This window comes from Lolium rigidum, chromosome 6 (genome assembly GCF_022539505.1).
Source record: "Lolium rigidum isolate FL_2022 chromosome 6, APGP_CSIRO_Lrig_0.1, whole genome shotgun sequence".
Lineage (NCBI taxonomy): Eukaryota > Viridiplantae > Streptophyta > Magnoliopsida > Poales > Poaceae > Lolium > Lolium rigidum.
Window position 1 is genome coordinate 247,536,136 of NC_061513.1, and position 16,206 is coordinate 247,552,341.

The window sequence follows — 16,206 nt, forward strand, 5'->3', positions numbered from 1 at the left end:
CAGTATCCTTTCATCATGATGCCTTGCCTTCTCAACTTCTCTGCATGATTTGACAGTTTTGGCACCATCTCCTCGGAAACCGCTGCAGCATTGAATCATCTCCACTATATCCCCTTTATTTAACTGCATCGAGCAGTTCGCCTCTTCATCCTCTTGCTCCGCACTAGCCATCGAAAAAGCCCCTCCTCTGCAACCATGTCTTCCTCCTCCTCCTCTGCCTCATCGGGTCTTTCCTTCCAGTCCTCCTCCTCCAGCGAGCCGATGCCGGAGTATGACCAGATGGCGGCGTACGACAAGCGCGCTCTCGAGCATTGGGACGAGAGGGAGTGGGACTTCACCGTCAGGGCAGAAGACGCACCCCTGACCGTAGTCGGGTCAGATGACGACCTACCCCTGACCGACGGGGAGGACGAACTCCGGTTCCTCGTCGACGGGGAATTGGAGGCGGAGAGCGAGGACGACCTCTTCTCCTGGGCTAGCTTCACCTCCTCCGACGAGGAGGAGGAAGAGGAGGATGACGCCTCCTCCGACGAGTATCCGCCGGCGAAACGCTTCCGCGCCGGGTCGGAGGACGACGACGATGACGATGATGAGGAGGAAGAAGCCCCTGCCGAGGGCTACGGCAGCAGCGACGAGGACCTCACCGGCAGCAGCGCCGACGGCAGCTACGACGGCGACGACGAGGGCAGCGACGGCCCCTAGATTAGGGACTACTAGCATAGGACTAGTAGTAGTAATTTAGGCAGTAGATCTTTCTTTTGTTCTTCCTTTTGTGAGCAATCGGCTCTTCTCTGTAAAAAACTCTCTTTATCAATGAAGAATATTTTCATGTTGATTTTGCCGATCGTCAAACTAGGTCAACGCTCAAAGAGCCGATGGCAACGCATCGGTCCTTCACCATAAAACGCGAGTAAGGCCAAACTCAGTTGCCTATTCAAACGGTAACCTGCGACCCTTGTCTGAAGGAGCAAACTCAGATCCCCAAATCGCCCGTCGAACAGATTCACCTCATAGCCACGCGAATCCCAGATCCCAATCGTGCAGATTCAACTCCGCAGCGAATCAAATGGCGGAATCATCCAGCGCCAACACTACGGTCTCTGTCCTGAAGGTAATCCTCAACCGCTCCTCGCCATCCGAGCATAGTGTTAGAATTAACAGCAAACACCTGAATTAATGTCTCATTCCATCATTAATTTTAGGTATCAGACATTCTGCTGCCGCATCCTTCTCTTCCAAATTCTCTTTGCCTTGGCCCTCGTTCTGTCGAGAGTCCTGCCCATTTGATTTCTTGCGAGGCCAATAGGATTCCCTTCGTCAACCAGAACTTAGATCTAACCTCTTGGGCCGACTACTTACGAGCCTGGCCAAACCCTCCTGAAGATTGGGTGTCATGGTACAGTAGAGTATCCAAAACTCACCAAGCCACATGGGAAACCACAGGAATAGCCGATGCTTTGTCTTTATCATTGTCTCCCCTTGAGAAGCATGAAAACCTTCTGAAAACCATCGGCTACTTTTGGTCGGATGCTCTGAACTGCTTCATGTTTGGCCACGGCCCCATGACACCAACTCTGCTAGATGTGGCCATGATCACTGGTCTAGACATTTCATCCCCCAGCCCCTCTGCTTTTATGCTACCAAAGGTACCTTTCACACTTTCCTCCAAAACAGAGTGCACAAACTGGGGTGCCTACCTTGGACACCACATGAAAAACAAAGGCCCTGTAACAGAGAAAGAACACACGGCCTTCTTGAATTTCTGGTTGGAACACTTCATATTCTGTGGCCCTTCACTTGCTCCAACCAAGAACTACCTTTCCTTGGCCTATGAACTTGCCAGAGGTACCCAACTTGGCATCGGCAAACTGTTTCTAGGAGAGGTCTATCGATATCTCCAACTGATGTCTGTCAATCTGTTCTCCCAAAAGACAGTCAAAACAGGAGGTCCCTGGTGGTTTATTCAGCTATGGGCTCAGCTGTATTTCCAGAACCACATCCCAAACTTCCCTCCTTTGGCCACCTACACCTTTCCAGATACCAATGGGAAGCAAATCCGATGCACTAGCTACGACCAAGCTTTATATAGCCTTCCAGGTAGTAAACTGATCCCCAAGGAAGCATCAGAGTGGTTCAGAATTTTCTTCCAAGGTCTGGACAATCCTCTGTTCTTTCCTTACACCGAATCTGGAAATTTTGAAAATCCAGTCTCCTTCAGGCTAGACGGCTTTGCCGATGACCCCAGCACTCGGAACTTATATTCCATCATGATCCGTCCTTGCTTCCTTCCAGTTGGCATGAGCACTTCAAACAGGATCATCAAACCTGGTTATGAGTGTTATCAGCCGGTCGTAGTAGCCCGGCAGTTTGGTCTTGGGCAGGTGTCTCCACACTTCTTCCTCCACCACTTGACAGAGAGCAGAGCTGAGTTACCCGATGTCCTCACCGGTCAGAGGTGTTACTCTTTCTTTGATGCTCTAGTCATCCCAATCCCTCACAACCTCTCTTTCACCTCATCAACTGATGGTTTTGAGACCTGGTGGTCAATGTGGAAGACTCATGCCTTCAAAAGAGCTCTGGGACCGTTGCTGAAACAACTGGATGCTAAATATGACATCCCTGCAGAACAGGTACCACTACTCACAAATTTTTCTTGCAGTGGCTTACAATGATCTTTATAACCTTGCTCTGTTTCCTTGCAGCAACAAGATGGTCCAGAACCTGTAGATGATGATGGCTCCCCCTTCAAATTCCTCCCACCAGCTCCGGTGGTCCTCTTCTGCAAAAGCTCACCACCCTTGAAAAAGGTTGTGATGCAGAGCCAGCCGATTTCACCAAAATCGTCCTCCAAGAGCAAAGTGTCTTCCGGGCCAGCTGCCCCCCGAGCCTCAACCCAGGCGAGAACGGCAGTGAGGAAAGTAGCTGCCAGGAAGACCTTGAAGCGCCAAAACCCTACTCCAGCTCAAGAAAGTTTGCACGTAAGCTGACCCATGCCTTGACTGATTTCATCTACCCTTATGGGCTTCTATAAATATGCTTGTGCTTACTAACTCTTCTTTTACAGGCCTCCACTGAAGGCAACTCCAGCGAGGAAACCCACTCCAGTCGAGGGAATTCGAGTTCGGGCAACTCTGTGAAAATCACCATGCAGAGCCAGCCAGATTTGCCACCATCGGCTTCCAAGAAAAGGTCAGTTACTGAACTTGTTGCCCCCCAAGCTCCAACCAAAGTACGCACAAAGAGCCGATGCCTCAAGAGAGCTCGAAAGGAACCACAAGCCCCTTCATCTAACCAAGGGGCTTCAAATGTAATTACCCTCCATACTCTCCTCGGCTCATATTTCATGCTAACCCATCGCTGCTCGCATCGGCTAACCACTTCCTTTGCAGACTGATGACACCTCTAGTGGGGAAGTTGAGGAGGTACTGATACCATCCGCCACCTTGGACCTAGCAACCTCTAAGAGTGTAGCTGACAAGGTTGCCAACTTGGCCAAGCCCACAACAGAAACACAAGAGCCGATCATCTCATCATCGGCTGTCCCTCTGGTCTTAGGAGAGGTACACTCCTCTCCCTTGGCTCTACCCTTCTCTTTTGCTGCATACTGATGTTGTTCTTGTTGTTTGTCAGGGTTACGACCTCTCAAGCTTGCTAGCGTTCGACCCTGAATCCATCGAACCTGCTACTTCTAGGGCAAGTGAAGAGCCAGGACCCAGCGCTACCCATGGTCAACTCCAGCGTCTCAAGGCCCTGCTCTCCTCCTCAATTGAGACATTGGTTGAAAACCCCGAGGAAGTGAAGAACATTCTTGAAGACATCCATCCCCATCTCCCGGTGACGTTGCAGGTGAAACTCTGGCCAGTTGTGACTCTGTCTGCCTACAGGTCAAGGGTGAAGTTGGCTCGCCAGAGAATCGACCTACGCCATGCCCAGCTTCCGTTGAAAGCCGATATTGCAGACAAATTTCAGCGGCTTAATGAGAAAAAGGCAGCTTTGGACGCCAAAACTGACACCTCTGTCAGCACTGCTGAACTTAAGACCTTGCGAAAGGAGTTGGAGGACCTTGAAGAGAGGGTCCGGGCAACCAAACAGCTCATCCATGATAAGGAAGCCCTTATTGCACGCTCCCAAGAGGAAGCAGAAGGCCTCAAAGCTGAACTGAAGACTGATCTGGCCGAAATACGTGCCCTGAACAAACAGCTGGTGACAGGCAAGGACGAAGATGATGAGGCCGAGATCGCCGAGGTGGATCGTGTCCGTGCTGACGCCCTCCATGCCCTCGAGGCATTCCTTCAGTAGAGCCTCTCTGTGTAATCTGATAACTGCTCAGTTGAGCTTGTACCTCTAGAGTCGATGTCTGTGCATCGGCTTTTTAGTCTGAAGTCGATGTCTGTGCATCGGCTGTACTTGTGTCCTGTATATTTTTGTTTTTTTTACTGGCCGATTTCATGCATCGGCCCCCGTATTTCACTGTCTGTCATCCCACATGCTTGGGAAATATTTCTTGAGATGCTGACCATTGACAGCTACTGGGAATTTCACACCGTTCAGCTCCTCGAGCATGTATGCGTTACCCTTTAAAACTTGGCTGACCCTGTACGGCCCGTGCCAATTTGGAGACCATTTACCATACACTGCATCCTTAGTCCCCAATGGCAGTACAGCTTCCCATACTAGATCACCAACGTGGAACTCCTTTGGTCTCACCTTCTTATTGTATTCGCGAGCTACCTTGGCTTTGTTCTCTTTAATCTTTTCAAGCGACCAAAGTCTGAGTTCCGTTAGATCCTCAATGCTATCACTCATCAGGGCTGCATATTCTTCAGTTGTTAAATCATTCTGAAACGTAACACGCCTTGAACCAGCCGTAATTTCCCAGGGTAATACGGCTTCTTGTCCATAGACCAGATGGTATGGCGAGGTTTTTATTGCCCCATGACGTGACATGCGATAAGCCCACAAAGCCTCTGATAGCACCTCGTGCCAGCGTCTAGGGTGCTCGTCAACTTTCCTCTTAATCAGCTTGATAAGGCTCTGGTTGGACGCTTCAGCCTGCCCATTTTCTTGAGCATAGTATGGAGATGATCGGATCAACTTGATTCCCGTGTCATCGCAGAACTTTCTGAACTCTTTAGAAATGAAGACCGAACCTCCATCGGTCGTGATAGTCTAGGGGATCCCGAATCTATGAATGACATGTTCTTTCACAAAGTTGATAACATCTTCTGATTTCACTGACTTCATAGGGACGGCCTCCACCCATTTAGTGAAGTAATCTGTAATGGCCAAGATCCACACGTGGCCTTTGCTTGATGGAGCATTGATTTTGCCGATCATATCCATGCCCCAACCTCGAAATGGCCAAGGCTTGATGATGGGGTTCATTGCTGATGCGGGCACCATCTGAATTTTCCCAAACATCTGACACGCTTGACACCCTTTATAGTACCTAAAGCAGTCCTCAAGCATGGTGGGCCAGTAAAACCCTGTTCGCCTGATCAGCCACTTCATCTTATGAGCCGATTGGTGAGTTCCACAGACGCCTTTATGTACCTCGTGTAAGAGCCGATTTGACTCGGCTGGTCCCAGACATTTGAGAAGTAACCCTTCCAAAGTCCTGTAGAACATGCCATCTCCTATAAGGACATATTTCATGGCCTTGTACCTTATCCGTTTAGGTGCCCCCGAGCCGGATCTTTCAAGTAATTGAAGATATCGGCTCTCCGGTCATCCTGTTCCGGAAGCTGCACCGAACATCGGCTCCATCTGCTACGTCCTTGTAGCCTGACGCCATCTGTGCGAGATCGTTGGCCTCGGTATTTTGCGACCTTGGGATCCAATTGAAGTTCATGTACCTAAATTGGGCCATCAACTCACAGCATTGCATCCATAATGGGAAGAGCGACTCGCTCTCACACTTATATTCCTCCGTGAGTTGGGAAATCACCAATTTCGAGTCTCCAAAAAGCTCCACTGCTTCTGCCCCGGCTTCCAACAACAACTCCATTCCCTTGCGTATTGCTTCATACTCAGCGACATTGTTGGTGCAAGGGGTAGATAGCCTGATGGAGAAGGAATATGTTGCCCCCCGGGGCGACACGAGTAGAATGCCGATGCCGCAACCATCGTCACAAACCGATCCATCGAAAAACATGGCCCATGCACGTACCGACAGGGCTGCTATATCAGTGTTAATCCGTTCAGCAATAAGATCGGCCAACGCTTATCCCTTGACTGCCTTCGCAGGTTGATACCGGAGATCAAATTCCGATAATGCAAACATCCACTTACCGAGTCGGCCTTTCAGCACAGGAGCCGACAGCATATGTTTGACGATGTCTGACTTGCATATGATGATGATTTCTGCTGACAGCAAGACGTGACGAAGCTTGGTGCAGGTAAAAAATAGGCAGAGGCACAACTTCTCAATCTCAGGGTACCTCGTCTCTGCATCCAACATCCTTCTACTGAGGTAGAAAGCAACTATCTCCAGACCATCATAAAGTTGCACCACCACTGAAGCGATGGACGTGTCGACTCTATCGACAAGTAAATATAGAATGGTCCGTCCTGTCGAGGCGGAACCAATACGAGTGGCTTCATTAGATACTCTTTAATCTCGTCAAACGCTCGTTGTTGCTCTGCCCCCCAGCGAAACTCCTCATCAGATTTAATTTTTACCAGTCCCATGAACGGCTCGATTCGCCCTGACAGATTAGAGATGAATCTTCTGACGAAGTTGATTTTGCCGATGAGAGACTGGAGTTCCTTCTTCGTGGTAGGTGGCTGCATTGTTTGCACTGCCTCCTGACTTTTCAAGCCGATCTCAATTCCGCGTTCATGAACCAAGAAACCCAAGAATTGACCGGCCGTCACACCAAAAGCACACTTCTTTGGATTCATTCTTAGTCCAAATTTCCTAGTTCGGTCCAGGATGCGTCGCAAGTCCTCCAAGTGTCCTTCTAGTGAAACAGACTTGACTACCACATCATCGATGTATATCTCCACCAACTTGCCGATCAGATCATGAAAGATGTAATTCATGGCCCGTTGGTATGTTGCGCCGGCATTTTTTAGTCCAAATGTCATGACTACATATTCAAACAAGCCAACCGGTCCTGGCACTCTGAATGCAGTCTTGTGTATATCTTCTGGAGCCATAAAAATTTGGTTGTAGCCGGCATTGCCATCCATGAAACTTAAAACCTTGTGACCAGCAGCTGCATTGATCAATGTCTCTACTACCGGCATGGGATATTCATCCTTTGGAGTGGCTCTATTGAGATCTCGAAAATCTATGGCGACGCGCCATCGGCCGTCCTTTTACTCGCACAGGTACGATACTAGAAATCCACTCAGCATACCTGCATGGCCTGATGAACCCGGCGGTCAACATTTTCTCGATCTCTTTCTTGACTTCTTCTAAAATGTCGGCCTTCATCTGTCGTGCTCGCTGCTGGAACGGCCGAAATCCTTTCTTGAGGGGGAGCCGATGCTCAATGATGCTCCTGTCTAACCCAGGCATCTCTGTGTAATCCCATGCAAAGCAATCTGGGTATTCTTTCAACAGATCTATCATCAGTCCCCTCAGATGCGGATCTAACTTTTTGCTGATAAAAGTTGGTCGTGGCTTATCCCCAGGACCAATGTCGATTTCTTCTAGCTCATCAGCCGATGTAAACCCAAACCCTAGCTTGCCGTCGCCTTCTAGGTCAATGCTGAACACAGGCAAAACGTATGGTAAAGATAATTTGGGCCGATTGCTGGAATCGGCCCCCTTTTTGATTGCATTGCTCAATGAAGGTTTATACCCTATTTGTGCTCTACTACGGGAGGGAACCTCCATACTATAACTACGTGACATGCTTGAGGTAGGATCATTGCTTCTTATTTTTTGGGGCCGATCGCAGGGATCGGCCTTGCCACGTACGTCCATTGACTTCGCTCTTGCTAGTCTGTCAGGCCGGTGGATAAGACCAGCCTCACCCCGTTTTTTGTAGCTTCGATGCGCTCACAGCCGTCCAAACTGACTCCAGAGAGCGGCTCTTGGTCTTCCGCATCCCAAATATTCATGCCAGCTATTGAGATCTCAATCGAGTCATCTGCATGAACGACCTCCACTTCATCTCCATCCCACTGTATCAGGCATTGGTGCATTGTGGATGGAATGCAGCAGTTGGCGTGAATCCAATCCCTCCCAAGCAGGACAGCGTAGGTGCTTTTGCTATCGACGATGAAGAACGATGTAGGGATGGTTTTTCGGCCTACTGTTAGATCCACGTTGAGAACGCCTTGCGTTTCTGATGCTTGGCCGTTGAAGTCGCTTAGTGTGATGTTGGTTTTGATCAGGTCTTCTTTAGAGCGTCCCAAACGCCGTAGCATGGAGTACGGCATTATATTGACTGCCGCTCCCGTATCAACCAACATCTTGCTGACAGGCTGCCCATTGATGTAACCTCTTAGATACAGGGCCTTCAACTGTTTGTAGCTCTTCTCTTGTGGCTTTTCAAAGATAACTGGCCGTGGGCCACAGTCGAACTGGGCTACAGACGCTTCTTCGGTTCTTGGAGCACAAAACTCCGACGGAAGTATGAACACCATATTTGTGCCAGCCGATGTCTTCTCATCGGCTTTCATTTGCTTGGGGCGCCATTCTTTCTTCTGTGGACGACTCTCCTCATCCAAAGTTTGCTGAATTTTTACGGCCAGATCGGGCCGTGCTTTCCTCAACGTGTGCAGGTATTGCCTCTCGGCTTCCTCCAAGCTACGTAGCCGCTGAACCCTACGCTTTTGGGAGTGACTGAGTCCATCAGGGCACCACCTTGGCCGGTGGTATCTATCTTCTTTTTCTTCTTCTTCTTCATCTTCATCTTCTAACTCCTCTAGACCTTCGACCCGAGATGACTCAGCTTGCTTGTTCCGAGATGGGAGAGGCCCTAGACGTTTAAACACTGACACGTCACCTATGTCCTTCTTCTTCTGTCTACACTCCGGGCAGTTGTCGATCGTAGGCAATCGGCTCATTCCTGAATCCCAGCAATGCTTAAAGAAAGGACAATCCCAGTGTCTGTCCATGTCCTCCTGCTCTCTTGACTTTCCCTTAGCGCGGCGCTCATATCCTTCGTCATCTCTATCATTCCGACGATATTTTCTGTTGTTTACGTCAGACCGATGATATTTTTCGTCGGCTGTGTCATATCGCCGGCGTCGGTGGTACTGGCGCTCATATTTGTTGAGGAGATGCTCGGAAAGCGGTCGTTGATACCGCACGTTCTTCACTTGTTCTTCGGTGATGTACCGTCTGTCATCATATCGGGGCCGGTCGCGTGGGCCGGCCTCCTCCTTTTCCTTGCCACGAGAACGACTGCTCTCTTCTTTATCCCTGCCATGGTGGTATACAGGCCCTGCCATGTTAACCTCGAACGAGAAATCTGGCTGGCGTCTCACGAAGTGATTGCACTCCACCATGTTGACGGCAGGAAACGGTTGCGTGTCTACTTTCATGGCATACTGACCAAAAATCAGACGCCCTTGCTCTATCGCCAATTGGATTTGCTGACGCAACACTTTGCAGTCGTTGGTGATATGGGTGAACGAGTGATGCCACTTGCAGTATGGTCTTCCGTTCAGCTCTTGCACCGTAGGGATTTTATGGCCTTCGGGTAACTTCAGCTGTTTCTCCTTGAGCAGTAAATCGAATATTTGCTCAGCTTTGCTTACATCGAAATCAAACCCTTTTGCAGGCCCTTGTGGTTTCACCCATTTGCAGGACACGGGGTTTGCCCCCCGAGCCCATTCAGCCACAGCTACTTCCTGGTCTCCTGCAGAGTCTTCAACTTCTTCTGTCTCAACCAGGCCTATCGGGCGTTTGAACTTGTCTTGATACAATTCTGGGTGGCGCTTCTCATACAATGATAATTTCTGAACCATATGCGCCAGTGAAGTGTATTCCGCTTGGGAAGCCAGATCCTTGATCGGCGCTGCGAGGCCCAGCACTGCCAGATCGACTGCTTCTTTCTCATTCAAACGAGCCGAATAACATCGGTTTCTGACAGTCCTGAAACGCTGAATATACTCCGACACCGTTTCTCCACGCTTCTGTCGTACTTGCGCCAGATCGGCAATGCCAGCCTCGGTAGCTTCTGAGTGATATTGCATGTGAAACTGCTCTTCCAGCTGCTTCCACGTCCGGACTGAGTCTGGTGGCAACGAGGTGTACCACCCAAAAGCTGGCCCTGTGAGAGATTGCGCAAAAAACCTCACACGTAACGGGTCTGATGCTGAAATCACGCCCAACTGTGCCAAATATCGGCTCACATGCTCAATTGAACTAGAGCCTTCTGTTCCACTAAACTTTGAGAACTCGGGGAGCCGATACTTGGGCGGCAGTGGAATCAGATCATATTCGTTGGGGTACGGCTTGGAATAGCCGATTGCTCTCCTTTTTGGCACCATGCCGAACTGATCTCTCAAGATTGCACTGATTTGGTCCACTGTATGAGCTGCAGGGGTCGAGCTTTGCTGATTCGTTGCGGTGGCATATTTAGCTAGCCACGCTTGTTTATCGGGATCCGCTCCAGAAATCCCTCCTGCTGTTCCAGAAATCCCTCCTGCTGCAATCTGGTTCGTGCGCGCCAAGTTATTGCAGTCAGACATGTACGTGCACATGTATCCGTGCGGGATTTCCTTAGGTGGTTCATGCAGGAACTGGTAATCACCAGGATCGCCTCCAATCTTGTAGACGACGTACGCCGGTGAACCCGGCGGCTCTGGAGCTGCTAGCGAGAATGGCAACTACGGTCTGGTCTGGAACGGTATTTCTCCTTGGTGAGTCCCTAGGGTAGGTCCTGACGGAGAATACTGATGCTTCATGATTTCCTGGACCACGCGAACCGCAACGCGCTCGAAAGCGTTCACCAGGCTCTCAGAATGACGGTGTAGCGAATGAGCCACCATGTAATTAACTTCCTGACGCAGAGCTCTGGTGCGTTCTTCTGAAGAGGTAGACAGATCCACCTCATCGAGGGCGCCTTCGGGTGAGAACCCCTTCTACCTAATGCCATGTGTACGGGTCCTCTCGAAAGAGCCGGTGAGATCGGCTTCGAAGAGAGCTTTAAGCTCATCATACTTCTTCTTGTGCTCCTCAGACATCGCTTCGTATGTGACTGGTGCGTCCGCCATCTCAGCTGTAGATGTTGACGCAGTTGATGTAGAATGTCCCACCGGGCGTGCCAGAATGTGTTGCCTGCCAAAACCCACCGGCGAGCAGCGACGAGCAACACGAAGAGCCGGGAGGCTCCTAGGACTGCTGGTGGGCCCTGGTCCCTCGGGCGACGGCCCGCAAAACTCCGGCACACGTCCTAGCTGGTGCAAGGGCGTTCCACCTGACCTATACCTGGTCAAGAAGGTGATGGATTGCTTCGATTAATTTCCTGCATGGCAGACACGTAAACATTAAATACGAGCCTCGATCGGCTCTCAGGTTATCCTGTGAATCGGCTCAAGGAGCCGATCCACCCATGATTCGTATTGGATCTACGATAACATGGTGGTCCTGCTTGATCAACACTAAGTTAACACGATCTACGATGATCTAGGGTTTTCACCATATAACCGGAACGTCCTACACGTAGTTGAGCCTGGTAGATACGAAAGATAACAGAAAACCAGCCCTAGCAAAGGCCTAAAAACCAACATGGAGTTAATTCCCAGAACATCTCCTCTAAGATCAGCAAACCGTACCCTACGCTCTACTGGATCATTCAACCCGTTTGCATGGCCTAACCATATGGATATCAAACTAATCCTTGAAGAACAAGGAACAACCATAACAGATCGAATCTACTAAATAAAGACTAAGCAAGATGCTACCCTTACACCTAAGATAGGTGTAAAGGCAGCTAGATATCCAGGGGCAGCATAACTAAGCAAATATACTAGAGAAGTATCGATGCTAGCCCTAACACATCTATGATAATGGTGTTACTCGCTATCAACAAGGCTTCAGCACGAGCAACACAAACAACGAATAAACAAGATGCTGCTCAGATCGCCAGATGCGATCTGGGCAGCATGACGCTTACCCGGAAGAAACCCTCGAAACAGGGGGTGGCGATGCGCCTAGATTGGTTTGTTGTGAACGTGATCGTCTTTCTTTCTCAATAACCCTAGGTACATATTTATAGTCCGTGGACTTTCTACTTTTGGAATAAACCTAACTTCGTACGAGCTAAACTCTATCTCTTAATTCTAAATCTACCATAATGTACAGATACACGGGCCATCTAGCCCAAATTATCGTAAAAGGCCGATTCAGAAATATTTCATGTGCATATCCTCTAAGCCCATCTCCATCGCGGCCCATCTCTGACTTGGTTAAAATCTGGCGATAACACGACCTCAACCGGCCGACGCCGCCACGCGCCGGCGAGCCTGACAGGGTTCTAGCCGCTGGTACAAGGCGCCGCCGTCCGAGGACGCCGGCAACTCGAGCGACGACGACGATGGCGCCGACTATACGACCTTCTACCGCTATTTCAGCATGTAGAAGGCCGCTATTAGTTTTAGTTTATGTTTCCATCTAGCCGAATTCCAATATATGTACGAAGTCGGCCTATATATGCACGAACTCGCCTATATAAGTTAAATATCTTTAAATTTCGCTTATGTTTGAACGAGTTTCGCCTAATTTTGTCTGAATTCGCTGTTATTTGTCAAAAGTTTTCATCCACTTTGGGTCCGCCGCTGGGAAAATGGGGCTCCACAGGAAAAAAAAAATACATCCATCTGGTATAAAATAGCGCCTAATTTTGGCCTGGGAAACCGCAACAGAAGATGCTCTGATCATTGAGAACGAGCGGGAATTTCAGTGTTTGACACTAAACTGCATGAACAGATAGGTACTTTTGCAAATGTTATCACGATGTGCCGCTAGCCTTCGCTGCTTTTCTCAGCATGTGTCAAGAAGTTCGAGATATAAATACTCACCATCAACTGCAACATGATATGATGGAGCATCTATGGATCCGCAAAGCTGCCGTCTAATTTATTTATCTATTTTTTTTGAAATGGGGAAATATCGCCTCAGCTTCTGCATCCAAAGGTGCACACGGTTTTTTATGTATTTATTTATCTATATGTCAATGTGATCCAAACTTGTTAAACTTTTTATATGCTTTGTTGAATTTATACTACAGTATTTGTTTACTATGTAGTAAACTTATTTATTTGTTAAACTTATAATAAATTCTTGTTATTCATTTGTTTTTTCAAACTATACTAAAAAAACCGGCTGGACGCCGGCAACTCGCCCAAGCAGCTGCTCCGGCTAGCCGCACTCCTGCCCCAGCCGGACGCGGACAGGGCGGCGCTGGTCGACTTCCTCGCCGGGTTGGGCGGCGGCCGCGCGCGCCACCTGCTGCAGAAAAGTGTGTTGACTCGTTGTATTGGCAACAAGGTTTGACCACCCTGGTCTGGTCTTCATCTCGCTGGACAAAACCGCGTTTTCTTTCGTCTCGCAGTCGCAGCCACCATCACCAACATTCGCATTCGCCTATTCCATCCCCCACCCACCATTCCCCACCTTCTTCCTTCGCCCGCCCCTGCTTGCTTTCTCCGGTCTTTGCTTGCTTCCCCAGCTCGCCTTCCCGGGAAGGGAAGCTCTACCCCAGCTGCTCATCCATCCACTTCTCAGTCACCATGAAGATCGCCGTACTCATCTTCTTGCTCCTGCTATCGCCGCTTCACGCCTCCGCTAATTCGTCAGCCCCCTTGTACGGCATCGAGTTCCCGCCGTACAACACCGCCGTCGCCGACAGCGGCTGCGACGGCAAGCTGCTCGGCGAGGAGGAGGAGCTCGCGCGCCGTACCCCGTCGCTCAAGCTGCACATGAGCCACCGCTCCGCCGCCGCCGACGCCGCGGCGGGCACGACAAGGAAGGACTCCTTCCTCGACTCGGCCAAGAAAGACGCCATCCGCATCGACACCATGCGCACGAGGCAGGTCACCCTCTCCGGCAGGCGTACAACCGCCTCTTCGTCGCCGCGGCGGGCGCTGTCGGAGCGGCTGGTGGCCACGGTGGAGTCCGGCGTGGCGATCGGCTCCGGGGAGTACCTGGTGGACGTCTACGTCGGCACGCCGCCGCGGCGGTTCCAGCTGATCATGGACACCGGCAGCGACCTCAACTGGCTGCAGTGCGCGCCCTGCCTCGACTGCTTCGAGCAGCGCGGGCCGGTCTTCGACCCGGCGGCCTCCACCTCCTACCGCAACGTCACCTGCGGCGACAAGCGCTGCGGCCTCGTCTCTCCGCCGACTGCCCCCCGGTCGTGCCGCAGCCCGCGGAGCGACCCCTGCCCGTACTTCTACTGGTACGGCGACCAGTCCAACACCACCGGCGACCTCGCGCTCGAGGCCTTCACCGTCAACCTCACCGCCGCCGGCGCCACCCGCCGCGTCGACGGCGTCGCGTTCGGGTGCGGCCACTGGAACCGCGGCCTCTTCCACGGCGCCGCGGGGCTGCTCGGCCTCGGCCGCGGGCCGCTCTCCTTCGCGTCCCAGCTGCGCGGCGTGTACGGCCACGCCTTCTCCTACTGCCTCGTTGACCACGGCAGCGCGGTCGGCAGCAAGATCGTCTTCGGCGACGACAACGTGCTGCTCGCGCACCCGCAGCTCAACTACACGGCCTTCGCGCCCGCCGCCGCCGACTCCGCCGACACCTTCTACTACGTCCGGCTCAAGAGCATCCTCGTCGGAGGAGAAATCCTCAACATCTCGCCGGAGACACTGGGCGTGGCCAAGGATGGCTCCGGCGGCACGATCATCGACTCCGGCACCACGCTCAGCTACTTCCCCGACCCGGCGTACCAGGTGGTCCGGCAGGCGTTCATCGACCGCATGGACAAGACCTACCCTCTCATCGCCGACTTCCCGGTGCTCAGCCCATGCTACAATGTCTCCGGGGTGGAAAACCGCGAGGTGCCGGAATTCTCCCTGCTCTTCACCGACGGCGCCGTGTGGGACTTCCCGGCGGAGAACTACTTCATCCAGCTCGAACCGGACATCATGTGCCTCGCCGTCCTCGGCACGCCGCGCTCCGCCATGTCCATCATCGGCAACTACCAGCAGCAGAACTTCCACGTTCTCTACGATTTGCAGAACAACCGGCTCGGCTTCGCGCCGCGGCGGTGCGCAGAGGTCTAAGCCCCCGTTTTGATCGATTGATTGGTTGATTCTGTTATAGTAGTAGCGGGCTAACTGGGGTGTACAAATTTTTGGGTGGGAAGGAGGGTGCTATTTCTACACATGATGTTATATCACAAGGTTTCGTATCTCTCAAGAGATCAAGGAACTATGTAGAGTAGTAGTAGTAGCGGTACTTTGGGATACTTTTTACCATTTCAGCTGTATACAGTTTATTGGTTAAACGTTTTTGCAAGAATATATGTGGGATTTGTTAGATTATGGATTTTCTCCGGCTTGTGGTTCCCCTTTGCATGGATACACAAATCATAAGCTACTTTGAACCGATCATCCTTTTCCCAGTTAGCAACATTACCACTATGTAAAGTTTTTCTCCCTTCGTCTCATGAAGGTTGTTTACAATTTCTTAAAATTTAGATGTCTTACATCCAAATTTTGATAAATCTCATATAACCTTCGTGGAACGGAGCAAGTGGAGAAGGAGAGGGAACGGGGTAGAGCTTTCGTCAAAATGGTCGACCTTTGAATGTTCACTATGGAACGAAAATGTGCCAACACAACAAGAAGTATCCCACAAAGGCTTAGGAGTGTTACATAGGATAAACGACACGGGGAGGAAAGAGAAAGCTGAAAAGATATGTGCCTTCTGTGATGATCTCTTAGCAACGATCTCTCGCCATAATAGAGATAAAATTAGAAAATAATTTAATTATACATCATATATTTTATTGTTATATCTAAATCACTTGATAAAATCAAGATAAGATAGTCTTATCAACCATTGTACATGCCCTTACGTGCTGAATAAAAAATTTAGGTGCGAGATATCTGGTGTATGCAATCTAGTGGTGGCCGTAAGGAAAGCTCCCCATGGAATTCCATCACCGGAAACCACAAATGGAGCCCGAGCTCCATGATGGTCGTTTTCTTTTGAAAATTTCAAAATTGATGTATGGAACTTTTAAAACCCTATAAAAAATTCTTAGGTGTAGGTAGTGTCGAACTCTA

General features: G+C 50.4%; 1 protein-coding gene across 1 annotated transcript; it reads left to right on the forward strand.

The window, feature by feature from the left end:
* Window positions 1-13,599: 13,599 nt before the first annotated feature.
* LOC124665626 (aspartic proteinase nepenthesin-2-like) lies at window positions 13,600-15,438 on the forward strand. Its single transcript, XM_047203022.1, has one exon. The coding sequence runs from the start codon at window positions 13,699-13,701 to the stop codon at window positions 15,196-15,198; it is 1,500 nt and encodes a 499-aa protein (XP_047058978.1). The 5' UTR covers window positions 13,600-13,698; the 3' UTR covers window positions 15,199-15,438.
* Window positions 15,439-16,206: the final 768 nt, after the last annotated feature.

What these genes read in the sequence shown, in the direction of transcription:
- LOC124665626 (XM_047203022.1), top strand. Translation starts at nt 13,699, where the DNA reads ATGAAGATCGCCGTACTCATCTTCTTGCTCCTGCTATCGCCGCTTCAC.